Source organism: Heloderma suspectum, chromosome 2 (genome assembly GCF_057233095.1).
Source record: "Heloderma suspectum isolate Gila_16-S chromosome 2, 16-S_ref, whole genome shotgun sequence".
Lineage (NCBI taxonomy): Eukaryota > Metazoa > Chordata > Lepidosauria > Squamata > Helodermatidae > Heloderma > Heloderma suspectum.
In genome coordinates this window covers 325,612,881-325,627,417 of record NC_139459.1, presented here as the reverse complement: position 1 = coordinate 325,627,417, position 14,537 = coordinate 325,612,881, and the positions used below count along the sequence as shown (strand labels likewise).

At 40.9% G+C, this 14,537-nt stretch overlaps 1 protein-coding gene across 4 annotated transcripts in view; it reads right to left on the bottom strand.

The window, feature by feature from the left end:
• Positions 1–257: 257 nt before the first annotated feature.
• EOGT (EGF domain specific O-linked N-acetylglucosamine transferase) overlaps positions 258–14,537 on the bottom strand; it is a 31,973-nt gene continuing 17,693 nt past the window's right edge. For all 4 annotated transcript variants that reach the window (XM_084840438.1, XM_084840437.1, XM_084840436.1 and 1 more), the window contains 9 exons: positions 13,121–13,224; positions 10,054–10,146; positions 8,254–8,325; positions 7,988–8,074; positions 6,487–6,555; positions 6,300–6,361; positions 5,463–5,582; positions 3,634–3,736; positions 258–3,261 (listed from right to left, as the gene is read on the bottom strand). In XM_084840438.1, coding sequence (XP_084696564.1) covers positions 3,115–3,261; positions 3,634–3,736; positions 5,463–5,582; positions 6,300–6,361; positions 6,487–6,555; positions 7,988–8,074; positions 8,254–8,325; positions 10,054–10,146; positions 13,121–13,224 — 857 coding nt within the window. In that variant the 3' untranslated portion in view covers positions 258–3,114. The remainder of the gene's footprint in view (positions 3,262–3,633; positions 3,737–5,462; positions 5,583–6,299; positions 6,362–6,486; positions 6,556–7,987; positions 8,075–8,253; positions 8,326–10,053; positions 10,147–13,120; positions 13,225–14,537) is intronic.

Below are 14,537 nucleotides of genomic sequence, written 5' to 3'. Positions count from 1 at the left end.
TGTGTTGAAGGGCTAAATTTTTGTTCAAAGCAGCCCATGGTTTCATGCAAAACCCTGTAAAATATATATCCTAAATATTTACAGTGATTTGAAACTTTGTATAAAAATGTCTATTCTTGAGAAAAAAATCTGCATTTTACAGTGTTCGTCTTGTTTCCCTTTTCTCAGAGATCTCAGAGAATGTACTTTTATAAAACTGCTGTGACATTTACCAGTATAAAGTTTTGCTTTGTTAAAAATGAAGCTTAAAAACCAATGCAATTTAAAAAACAGTGCATTTTGAAAAGTTTTTCTTTCATATGAAGAGTACAATTTTGCTTTTACACTTCCTTTCAAGTTCTATAAACACAGCTTTCTCAGTCAATTGCCCTGGTTCAAGAAGGGGAAGCAAATCTCATAATTCACTCCATTTGAGAGATCTCTAGTTTTCTTTTGCAATACTTCAAGTCACGGGAGATCTATATGTAAGCTACTCTTACAGTAATTCATTTTCCCCCTATAGGCAGGACAGCAAATAGGCCCACGCTCTATGAAATTGCTTATGATTGTTAAAAAATAGAAGTCAATAATATCCATGGTTACATACCACTCAAGTCTTTACACTTAATATAAAACTTTCCTGCTTGTGCATACCAATAAGGAAGAGTTTTCTTTGAGGCTTTGGAGAGCTGATTTCAGGCTGCAAAACTTGATATAAACTCATTCAGAATCTCAAGTGTTCAGTCAAAACAGGTTTGTGCCAGCACATTTCTCTTACTATGGGTTGTATCCATTGTTAGTCTAATTGAAGTCCTATTCGTTTCAATGGGTCTACTGTAAGAAGAGCTAACATGGGATAGAACTCAAAGCTTTTCTTCTACCTATGTCTGCACAGGGGCAAGGAGAGACCCATCTAGCATAAAACAACAAAATTAGAGGAACAGAAGCCTCTGTCTTCCTCCCACACTGCCTGGTTCTCGCCAGCAAGGCTTTGGATAAACAGAGGGCTCCAATCTCAGAGCAATCCATACGACTGCTCTCTTCGTTTACATAATGACAGCTCTGCAATGGAACTCTCATTACATACAACCTTCTCTTCTGAGTTCTAGGTGTTGTTTGACCACTTGGGAACAGACATTACAGTGCTATTAAATTGTATGAAAAATTGCTAATAAAAGATATGAGTGAAAAAGAATCCTATGCACTTATACAAGAGGAATTCTGTCAAAAATAAAATGATTAATTAAAAGGAAGGTCAGATAATCTTCAGGAAATTTGGGAGATGATGTAAAACAACTATAATAGTTGTTTTCTATAAAGAAAGAAGAGAATCACCTCTTCTTTTTGAACTTGTTACTTAAGTTGCTGCATGAACATTGACCTGGTATTCTTCATGGGTTGGATCCTGACCTGGTTATGCTGAAAGCAGACCCACTAAAACCAATGAGGCTTGTCAGTTCTGACTAAAGTCCCATTGATTTCAATAGGTGTACTCTAAGGATGACAAAATCTGGATCCAACCCCATGTCCATAGCTAAGTGAGCAAGATTTTTAAAATGGCAGAAATGTAATGTGTAGCAGAGAGAGAAAACACTGAGCAGAAGTAAATCCTACCTGTTTATCCCTACCACAGCTAGGCAAGAGCTTTGGGTTACATTAATGAGAGTGACAGGACATAGCACAGCTATGCTGTGGATAAGGCCTTAGGATATGCATTCAACCAGATGTGCTCACTGAAGTCAAAGGGACCTGCTTCCGAATAAATGTGATCAGGACTGGAGTGTGCTAAACATATACATATAGTTATATTTTTTCCAGGAAACACTATAGCGCAAAAGATATAAACAGAACATTTATGAAATGTTACAATATTTCAAATTTTAAATTAAATGTTCACATACAAGGATAAAGTTTTAGAGAAAGTATGCAAGTTAAACAAAAAAATAGTTACCTGTACAGTTACACACTTCTATACCATCCTGATGACAGTTTTTTCCCTTTATTTTTCAAATCTTACAGCAGGATGGTTTAAAATACAAGAGCTACCAAACAAACAACCACACCACTTCCTTTCCAGGAAATCTGTTCATATTATACACAGCCCAGTAGTTCAGAAACTTGGAGTTTACTGGTGGGGAAGGAAGAAATATTGTATTTGCTGCATGACCTCCCCCCTGCTCCCTCCTCACGCACTCACAAATGCACCACAGATACAGTTTGCTATGTTGGTTAATTAAATGTGTATGTGATAAATCTAATTTTGAAATGGATAGACACAGCAACAGAAACAAAAACAAGATCAGAGAGTAAATTAAGCTAGCTTTAAGATCTTCAGGAATGAGAGATATGTCAGGGACGAACTACACATGACGATAAACACACTTAAACTGGCCACTATTATTTTGAAGTAAAAGAAGTCACAAGGCCCTAATCCAGAACATGCTACCTATTTGGACTGGGGCCTTGCACCAGTTTCCTGGTGAAAATCTTGCTTCGTCCAGCTACAATTTGCTCCCAAAGGTGCTGCTTGCCCTGAGGCTGCTTATTAAAATTGTGCTCGTCATAATGTAGTTACCCACATGCGCGCGCACACACACACACCGTCCTGCTTTTCTTGGCCCCATATCTCCTATTAAAAACTTTAACCATTCAGCTGGATTCTCTTTCCCTGGTCTCTCATAGTGTATGGAGTATCTTGCAAACACAGAAAAGAGAGGAGTGACAGAGCAGGAAAGCTCCTGTGTGTTTTAAAGAGGAAGCAGGGAGCAGGAAAAGCAGGATCCAATGTGCTTATCTTTAACTCCACAGCTTTTAAACAATAGAGGCACTTTCTAACAATAAGAGTGACCAAACCTAAAATAAATAGGAGGAAAGCAGTGCAAACCATCACTTAATAAATAGACCTTGCATAATGCAAATCCCTCTAGGAAAATTAGGAAGAGAATGGATAGTAAGAAAATAAAAATACAGAAATGACATGCTTGGAGGGAGATATAACATGCAACTCACATTCCTTAACCTTTTACCCCTTTCCCTCTATGAAAAAACGTTAGCAATTTATGCTTGTACATCAAAATAGGTGACATTTCAAAACACTTCAGTGTATAAAATACTCTGTAAGGCTTGATATTTGACCTAGAATTCATCGTGTTTTCTCCTAAATGGCCATTTGGAATGTTGAGATACATGATCAGCTGCCAAAAGCACCAGGCGAACAAATTCTTCCACACTGAAGGAGTAATTTGTAAACTTCGGATGTTTTCCTAGTGTTGGATGATGCCCCTGAGGAAAAGGGAGTTAAAATGGTTTTTTAAGGAAGCAAACAAAGTCAGCTCTTTCGTTGGAAAACAAGCAGCAACTTGAGTAATTATTTTAATTCATAATCGCTGATTTATTGATCCACCCAAAAGCAACAGTGTCAGTAAGAAAACACCTAACAGCAATGCTATTGACAGTTTGAACTAATGGCCAATTAATTTCATTTCTCTTCCTCCTCCAGCTATTCATATAAAATGACTCCTTAATCAGAGCAGAGAATTTAATTTGGGCTGTAGCAGCAGAACCATATTTCATGTAGAAGAACTGAGGAAGGTAAAATAAAATTTTTAAAACAGAGAATCAAAGCAAAACAGTCAGTTCCCTCCTGTCCACTACCTCATCCTGGGGAAATACTTTATCCTTCTTTTGCCAGGTGATGTAATGGACACCTCTCAGCCTTGCTAGATCCAAATAGCAGCGTTCGTCTTCGCAGTTGTACCTACAGAATTGCAGAAATGATGGGGATTCATTAGAAAAGAGGTTGCCTTCTCTAGCACTTGCCTTCCACTGCAGAAAGCAAAGGGGGGTCTTTCTGCTAGGAAACAGAGGGAACTGGGGCTTTCCTTTTCTAGCTCTTCTCTTGTAGTGACGAGGAGGCAAGGAAACAAATTGTTTCTGCTTTGTTTTGTTCCAGAATTTTCTGCATCTAGTGATCAATGCTTTACAGCAGAGGTGGACAGTGTGTATGTGTGTGTGTGTACACTGTTTTCACACACATACACAGGGACCATACACTTGCTACTGCCATTGGTGCCCTGTGGAATTCCTCAGAGGAGTGGCAAAAAAAATCAGCAGTAATACAAATGTAGCTTGTTCTCAAGCTAGATCAAGAACAAACTAAATTTGACCTATGTAGCGGGAACTTCCAATTTTTTGCCACCACAAATGTTGTCAGTGCAGTGGCAGTGGCAGAAGGGGGCAGTGGGGGTTGGCGGAGGCTGTACCAGCAGTCAGCAAGGGCTGCATGCAGCCTGCAAACCATGTGTTGCCCACCCCCTGCCCACCTTAGGGATGCTGTTACGCATTTAAGCTGACAAATCAGAGTTCCCTCTCCCCTTTAACTCAGAACTGGGAGTGATAAATTACACTTCAGAAACCAATAATTTAGATAAAACTGGGTCTTGATTGCTAAATCCAGAGTTCAGCTGCTATTACTGCTCCTTTCTTTGCTACAAGTGAAGCAATTACTCTCATTCTACCAACAGTACATCTTTTTACTGAAAACTTCCTGTTACCCACACAGCAACTCCCAGATACCCAACCTGTTTTGACCTCTGAGCCGTATCTGCAATACTCAGCACAGAACACATTCCTGAGCATATTAGTCATTAAAAGTACAACCAGCCTGCATCTCAATGCTATGATATATCTCAGGGCTATGATATATTTCTCCCTCAGGGGCATAGGGAAGGGCATAGGGAGAGGAGCAGCAGCACTAGGTCTGGGAGAGTTTCTTTTCTTCCTTTCTTGCTCCCAGAGGTCTTAGGGGCAACTCCAGGTGAACCCTGAAACCATCGCATCACCTGCTACACCCTTATCTGAATGCCTGCAGACCCCTCCACCCCCATTCCTTCTTAAGACTGTGATCATGCAGACACCAAGACTTCAGCATCAATTAGCCTTTTTTTCCTGCTTCCACCTTCCAAACCTGCTTTTTGTAATATCTTGCTTGATGAAGAGATCTGCAGATCTTAAAAGCTTGCAGATTTTTTGTGACCTTTTGGTTGGCCCAATAAAAGTATTACACTAATATTGATCTTGGAATTTTTCTTATGACCAACATGGTGACCTTGTCAGACTAGAATATCCTAAGGACCTGTTCAGATATGAATCTGGGCAGCAACTAGTTTTACCAGCAGGTCAATCTGACTTGGAGATTGGATTTAGCTCGGAAGCCGCCAGATGCCAACCTCTATCCAATCAAAGCTAATGAACGGGGTTGTCTCTGCCTGAAGAAGCATTCCTTGATTTTCACCAGCTGTATGACCAAGATAAGTCTGACAGCTACTGTGGCAGAAAGGGCCAGAGCATCCTGTCATGTATCTATTAAAAAGCACAGATTAGAAGCACTCTTTGGAACAGGAATTGGCAATCCTATCTTTATGTAAATGCACAGCCAAAATAGATATTAAACATACTAACGTAAGTACCACATGGAGGCTTACAGTTCAAAGATGACAGCCCAGTCTGGCAGAAAGAGTAGATGGGTAAGTCCTGCTCCATGCATTCCAATAAATATATCGGAGTTGTGTGTAATCTTCAACTGTTCCTTAAATTCAAGCTCTCTAGAGAAAACATATCATAAGAATGGACATCTAACAGGTATATGTGTGTGGGAGTAACAATATATATAATAATAATTAGGTAGTTCAAGGATATGGCAAGATAGCCGATGCCTTTGGGATGTAAAAAATAAGCCACACATTAAAATAAAAGATCTGGCTTGCAGCTTCGATGCGCTAAGTCTTACAGCAGCATATTGTTGCACTGGAGAAATTAAAAAGTTGCCTTTCAAATGGACTCGGTAAGTGTTTCAGTCTCCAGCTTCTATTTTTAGAAATTTACATCATTACAATGTTACCTAAACTCAAATCCCTTATTAGCCATAGGGCGCAATCCTATGCATGTTAAGACAGAAAAAAGTCCTACAACTCCCAGCATCCCCCAGCCAGCCATGCTAGGAACTGTAGGACACTGAAGCTGTCGTACCCAAAGACCCTCAAAAACCTAGGGCCGGTACTGCCTCTGTGCCCCTGAACAGCTGCTCCTGAGGGTTGGGGGACCCTCTGAAATAATGGGATATAACACAGAGGCTGCAATAGGTAAGGGAGACTAGCAAAAACTGGGTCCCTTGCCTTGTGCATGTGGAAGCACTTTCTGCTAATGCAAAGCCACCTTTGGATACCTAGGATTTCACCATTACATTTAGGATTGTAGGTACAGATTGATGAAACTCCTTTATGAAGAACTCCATGCCTGCTATTTCTTACACATGTACTTACTTGTACTTGTAATTCACTATTTGGACTTCAAATAATGACAGTGTTTTCAAAGCATTCGCAAGCTAGGAAGAGGGAGAAAGCAACATTTTGGTACAGCATTAATATTAATCTTTTCACTGTTAACCTACAAAGGTTCCCATGTGCCCACACTATGCAGAAGACTTTACTTAAGAGTAAATTATCCAACCTCATTTTGATTTAATATCTTCCTGTATTCTGTACTTCGGGCAAGTATTGTAACTCTGATTTTCCCATCCTATTGAAAAAGGAAAAAAAGGTAGAAAACTATATCCATTTGCACCAAGACAAGGAGGAGAAAGACCAGCTGGACGACAACAACAAAATTATGGTATTAATGGAAATGATTAGCGGAGTGATTAAAATGTCTTTTCCTTTTAATCACCTCATGTACAGCACACACAGGAGCGCCTCACACACCTTAAGAGGGGTCTTAAGATAGATTTTCCAAGTGTGCACTCTGTCCGTCCTCCTTCCCCAAAAGCAATATTTGCAACAAACAACTAAGAAGTCATTGAAGGGTCCCCTTATATTCTTTGTATCTCAGCCGCCGCCACACTGACACAGAACTCCATAGTGCTAAGAGCAGCAAAGGCTTTCAAACTCTTTACTCTTTATTTAAATACCAAAATGGACTTCATCATTACCACATACTACTGCAGAATCTGAAAAAGCGGCAGTCACACAGACAGGCACAGCACGCTTCATACACAGATGAATGACAGGGGGGAATAGAGTTGCCCACCTAACAAGGTTGTTATTTTCCTTCCCAATTTAAAAATCCATCGAACCCTCAGGGGTAAATTGAAGAAGAAGAAGAAAGAACACAAAGGTTTAGCTGCATGACACCTATTAGTGCCAGTAGGGAATGTGCAGCAAATGGTTGCATAGAGCTTGTGATAAACATGCAGTATAATCTCCAGTAAATATTTAAAGGAATGCCAAAGCTGCTAGATTGATTTCCCCCACACCAGTATACACACGTACCAAAATTAATAGTCCTATTAATTGAGAGCCAGCATCGTCCTGTGAATGAAGATACTGTACAGGAAGCAAACGTCACATCCCAGCTCAGCCCAGGATTTAGACAAGCCAGCCCCTCCTAGGCTTGTAAAATTTCCTGGTAACACCAAGGCAAGTCATGAAACAGTGGAAATGGTTCTAGGATTCAAGGTCAAACCAACACCTTCTGTCCTCTGCTACAACAAGAAAACTGTTGGACATTTATCACCACGCATGAGCAACACACTATACAGCAGCCTCTCCCAACCTGGCGCCCTCCAGATGTGTTGGATGACAACTCATCATCCTCAGCAGTAGCTATGCTGGCCGGGGGTGATGGGAGTTGTAATCCAGCACATCTGGAGAGCACCAGGTTGGGAGAAGCTGCTGTAGAGAATACAGACATGTTGTGGGCAATAGCCCTTTTTTGGAATTCAGAATTCTTTATATTCCTTTTGTCATAGAGAGGGAGCTTGAGTCAACCACCTTGGCATTTCTATTGCACATTGCAGGCACAGAAACAGGAGTATTTAAACTACAGTGAAACTGTGACTGTGGAGGCCATAAGAGAGAATTGTTAATGCTCAGGTTATGACAGGAGCAGAATTTGAAGCAGGGGATTGGGGGAGAGGTCGCACATGCAAAATGACCTACTGTAGCACTAATACCTTGGGTCCTTCTTGTGTGACATTTAATCTGTGTAACACATGCTGGGAAAAGGCTCTAAATAATCCTGTACCATGACAGCTGGAGATCTGAAATCAGACATATAAGAATAAAATGAAGATGACTCCTCACTTTCTGGAGTAACAACAGGCAACACGTTTATGCTTTAAACCTTTCTACCTTACATGCCTAGTTATGAAGTTCACAAATTTTATTCAGGATTTATTTATTTTTTAAAGAAAAAAAAACCTCCACCAGATTTACTCACCAATGGTGTATTATAAAATAAGCCGTACCTCATTCGAGGCAATAATGTAAAAACAGCTTCTTTGAAGCATACCTGGAAAGGAAGATAATTAACAAGTAACAGCGGAACTCCTAATGTATATTTAAGAGAGGTGACTATAAAACAGGACCTATTAATATTGCAATAGAAGCCAGATCCTTGTGTTACGTATTGAACAAATGATTGAAACAAAAACAACATCTGACACAAAGGCCAAAGAATGTAGGATGAGGGAAACTTTATAAGTGTGGGGGGAGCGGGTTAGAGGAGCAAAGCATGATAGGCTACATGACAAAAGGGAAGAAAAATTAAAAAGCACCAATCACAATTATAACTCTTGTCACTGGTGATAATGGGGGACACATCCAGTGTCCCTGCAGCATACATAGGCATGAGAGCTCCTGATTCTGTGCTCACATTCACATTTGATACATGTTGAGACTGCTAGAGGGAGATAACCACACCATATATCTAGGACTAGGTGGGCTAAGCTTTTATATGAGTTCAAGGTATTTCCCCCCCCCCCAATTCTTAATATTATTCCTAGTGAAAAGGCATGCATTAAAACAGTGCTAGAAAAATAGTGCAGAATCCCTTGGCAATCAACTATTCTGGGCAATAGATCTAGCTCTTAATCCAGTGCAAATCCATAAATGCACATCTGTGTGTACAGTATACACTGCGAGGCACTTTCCTTTCATCTACATCTGCAGAAGTGGACAGTGCAGGTGCAGCCTTAGTATGAATAGAAAACTTAACTTTCTATGAGCTTGCTGAAACATTTGCATAGTACAAAGATAAACCTACCGGCTAGGGGGAAGTCAGATAAAAACAGGCCTTTACATGCTAACTGCAGAGGGGCACCTATGGGCAGTATCCAATGGGGCACTGTGCCCCGGCCAATCTCATTTGTGCCTCCACTGATTCTGTTCTGCAAATGCTTGCCTAATGGAGATTTAGCACTTCTGGGATCAACTGGAAGCGAGCAGAAGCACTTGTTTCTGGAATGGGGCAAGTCAGCGGTGCTCGCATAAGGAAGCTCCTCCGGCCTCTTCCAAACCAGAAACGAGCATTTTGCTTGTTTCAGGGCTTCCTTTAGGAAACATTAAATCTCTGTTGCACAAGCAGTGAATCCTGCTTGTGCAATGGAATCAACAGGAGGGGCTGCTTGCACAATGGCTGCATTGGACACTGCCCTATGTTTCCTAGTTTTTGGAATAACAGACTAGGAATCTTGTAGTTTCTTAGAAGTTGAGGAATTTATTATGGCTTATGCTTTTATGCTCACAATGGCCTCTGGCACAATTGATTTGTTAGACATTTAAACTTCCACAGGATGCACAGGATAGGTTTGGATAATACTTCCAGCTTTCATAGTTTATGAAGCCAGTAATGAGCATCAGGCTTGCATATTCTCCACTTGTCCCTTCCGCCGTGCCAGCTTGAGAGCTTCGTTCCTGGCTTACGTTAAACCAGAGTTCCCTCCTACATCTGAATTGGGGAACTCTGGTTTAATGTCAGATAACTAACCAGGATAAGCTCCCAGGAGCAGATTATGGTTTATGAAGCCAGGAAGTATCACGCAAACCTGACAACTGCTGTTTTTGAAACTCAGGAATCCTTAACACTAATTTAATTGTTGCAATAGCAATCAATGGTCCAGTTGTATTTAACATCCCAGATATATTAGTTATCATAACCACAAAACTGAACTTGAAACACTGACTTTTGGTATAGCTTAAAACACCATGCACAATCGGGGGGGGGGAAAGTATTCCATACTCTCTTTGAATCATATGCTTTCAAATGTATTATTTCGTAGTCTGTAAATGCCTTCCATGTTTCACTGAACAGATCTCCATATCCATAGGCACTCTGAGGGAAAAGAAGCATAAGCACAAATAAGATTTTAGTAGAAAACAATGGAAAATTAATTTCACATTGTTCAGGCTTTTACAGCCAGGACCAGAAATATTGGAACAAGGATAATTGTTTTGGCAGTTAGCCTCTGTACACTACCACACTGAAGTTGAAAGGAAACACACCCAGATGGGGTGTGTGTATGCCACTGGCTGTACTTCCTGAATGGTTAGTGCCCCACTTTTGTCAAGCCCCTTGAATTACAGCTGAAAGTCCTGACTTCACTCCCATCTGGGTGCGTTTCCTTTCAACTTCAATGTGGTGGTGTACAGAGGCCAACTGCCAAAACAGTTATCCTTGTTCCGATATTTCTGGTCCTGACTGTATATCTGACAATATTATACTGAATTGTCAATATCATACTTCCCTTATACAAATCTATCATACAACCACAGTTGGAATACATTGTATAGTTCTGGTAAATGCAGCTAAAAAGAATATTGTAGAGCTGGAAAAGTGCAGAAAAGGGCAACTGAAATGATCAAGGGGCGGAAGCTATGAGGAAAGTTTACAATTCTGGGACTGTTTAGCTTAGAGAAAAGGCGAGTGAGGGGAGACATAATAGAGGTGTACACAATTATGGATGGTGTGGAGAAAGTGGACAGGGAGACATTTTTCTCTCTCTCATAATACTAATGCTAATTTTTCTTTGCCTTTTCTCCAACCACAGCTGCAGTTAGATTTTCCAACCATGGCTGCAATTAGCAGGCTGGGGCATGCTGAGAATTCAACACATCTGAAGGACATCAGAGAGCCAGTGTGGCGTAGTGGCTAGAGTGTTGGACTGGGAGCTGGGAGATCCAGGTTCTAGTCCCCACTTAGCCATGGAAGTTCACTGGGTGACTTTGGGCCAGTCACAGACTCTCAGCCCAACCTACTTCACAGGGTTGTTGTTGTGAGGATAAAATGGAGAAGAGGAGGATTATGTATGCCGCCTTGGGCACCTTAGGAGAAAAAAAGGCAGGATATAAATGTAATAGAGAAAGAAATAGAGGAAGGAAGGAAGGAAGGAAGGAAGGAAGGAAGGAAGGAAGGTTGGTTGAGCAAGGCTGCTCTAACAGATCACACTAGCATGTCATACACCTATATTTACTGCTTTGCCCAAGGTACATAATTTTGTATTTTGCCATTTTTGTTTGTTCAGAAATATGCTAGATGCATGATTCCCACTAGGTTTCTGCTTTGTTTCACTAACTTAATAGGATGCTAAAGTTTAGTAAGGATGCTAATTCTGCACTGCAGTAGCCAAAAGCTACATGTATTACATAAAAAAAAGGAATGCTTAATAAGCTTCTTCACTACTCAGCAAGTTTAAACAGTTCCTTGGCACCATCATCTGGCAATACAAGGAATTATATCAAATTTTGTGAACTATATAGCTTAGAAGGTTTTCAGTGTTAATACAGGAAAGCAGCACACATTCTTACACAGTGCTGCACCCCAACAACACGCAGTATGATGGGAACACCGCTGATAGCACTAGAATGGAGAGCTCCAATACTAGATGGAATGCTGGGTAAAATGGAAACCATAGCACCACGTGTCATGCCAAGGATCAGCATCAGTAGTGAAAAAAAGTACTGGTTCCCTGGAGGATCTACTACATGTACCGCTGGATTTCTTAATACAAGGACCTGAAGGACAGGATGGAGGACAGAGTGGGGGATATATATCTTATAATGTTCATGTTTTTATTGTTTTATGATTTTACTGTTTTATATAGGTGTACAATGCCTTGATGGCTTTTTGACAGATAAGGCAGTATATACATGTTTTAAACGCATATATAAATACATGGACAGACTATGTAGCTTCTGCAGAGAGGGGAAAAAACATATAGACCACTTGATGTGGGCATGTAGCAATTATGGTTGGATCCAGTCTGTTAGTCTCACTTGTGTCCCATTGAGATCTATAGGATTTACATTAATCATCACGACTGACTAACTTTTCACATTGATTTCAGTGGAACCAAACTGTGCCCTTGCTTATTCAGGGCACTAAAAAGGTAAAGGTGTCCCCAGCCAGTCAAGTCTGACTCTAGAGGGTGGTGCTCATCTCCATTTCTAAGCCGAAGAGCCAGTGCTGTCCGAAGATGCTTCTGTGGCCATGTGGCCGGCATGAGCCGGCAAGAGAGCTTCGGCTATTGGGCGGTATAGAAATGAAATAAATAAATAAATAAATAAAATGACTGAACACCGAGGTGCACAGAACGCTGTTACCTTTCCCGCCGAAGCGGCACCTATTTATCTACTTGCAATTTCTTGCTTTCGAATTGCTAGGTTGGCAGGAGCTGGGACTGAAGACGGGAGCTCACTCTGTCACGCGGCACTCGGGTCTCAAACTGCTGTCCTGCTGACCCTCCGGTCTGCAGTTCAGTGTCTTAACCACTAAGCCACCGCGGTCCTAATTCAGGGCACTATCAGGCATTAAGTTAGCTATAACTGGGCTTGTAAAGAAAGTATCCAGCAAACAGTGCTGCCAATGTTCCTTCAAGAACATTGGGAAGCCTGGTAAAAGCATGAGGGCAGTTCCTTGAACTACCAGAGAGCTGCCAGATTGCTAAATGAGACTGGATGATTTGAACATATTACACCAGTGCTTTGTCAACAATAGTGGAGGAACAACAGAAAAACCCTCTAAAAAAGAGAACCCTCTAAAAAGGAAGCCAAATATGACTGCTAGGACAGAAGGCACCAAACAAACAAACAAACAAACCCAAGTCCTATTCCTTGGGCACAGCCCTGCTAGAAAAACACTCCACTTAAGCACCACTCCACTTAATTGCCTATACCGTCTTCCACAGGTAATAACTACACTTTTGCTAATACTATCAATCTCCTGCATCAGATAAAATGAGGTCACATCAAACGAGGAGGACACTACGCTTATGAACATCATCATGCTGTAAACCAAAGCTCTTACTTACAGTATCCCACATGACAATATTGACATCTGTGCTGAATGAGTTGGTAACATGCTGAGTGATGTAAAGATTGACAAAGTCACAAAAATGGTGGTACATATTAACACCTGAAAGAAGGAGGAAAAATTAAGCTTATAATAAACACGGTCCTTGTATTTATTTGTTTGCAAATCTCTGTATTTGCTCAGACTTTCTGTTACTTTTACAGAGTAAACTTCCCAAGGTCATCTCTCACACTTAAAATACTTTTGATGAAGGTGCAAATCCTAAGATGCATACAAACATCAGAATGGAAGGCTTATTTGCAAGGGTGAGTGTTTGTCTAACTGGATTTATGAGCTTTTGCTGAGTATTACTTATTAAAATATTTCCCCTTACCCTTCCATTCCTACAGATTCTCAAGGCAGCCAAGACTCAATCATAAAATACAGAAACAGATAAAAAATATACATTATCCTTACAAATAAGACAATCAGCAACATTTAAAAAAGAGAGAAGCAGCAACACCAGAAACAAACCCTGGTAAGAGGGCCATATAGACAGCCAGTTACTGTCCAGGACAGAAGCACTCCACAATAACACCTGTTCCAGTGAAAGAGATGTGCACGTGATACCTACTTATACAACGTTCACAACAAAGCTGACCCATTGGTTCAAATTTGTGATCAAGACTTGGGGTTTTCCCTAGAAACTCAGAAGACATGTTACTGAAGAAAAGCTGTACAAAGGCCAAACACTACACGAATGTATGACTGGATTTCCCCAAGTTGTTGACTGTGGGCTTTTAAAAATGAAATCCAGCCACAGAAAGCACCTAGCTTGATCAGGGTAATGACGCTGGACAATCCTCCCCTGCCATGCCATTTTCTTGACCACTACATCCAGATTGCTGCTTGCCCTCACTGTACTTGTACGTCTTCCCTCCTCAGGGCAAACAACCATGGAGTGGGGAGAGGGGAGAGATTTTGACCAGGAAAAGTGGCAGAGTGGTACGGGATGGGGAGAGAAGGTTTAAACACTGCTGTTCCAATCAAACTGGCAGCATGTGCACACATACAGGCTGCACTTCATTAGAAAGGAGGAAGGAAGGAAGGAAGGAAGGAAGGAAGGAAGGGGAAAGACGGAAGGAGGGAAGGAGGGAAGATTTTAGAAATTCAGTCACGTTATCTCCTACATAAATATTGCTCTAAAATAATAAAATAATAAGGCTAGGAAGTGGAAAGAGAGGCAGATGGAGCCAGTATGGTCCGAGCATGAGACCTGGGTCTGGACGCCATGGCTTTAAGCACTACTTCTGCCACAGTCTCTGTAAGTGGTCTCTGTTACCCTCTGTGAATGGAAATACTATGGATTCTGTTTCCCTGCAGTCTTGATTGGGAAGATGAACACAATAAATACTCCAAAGGCTTTTGAAAATAAA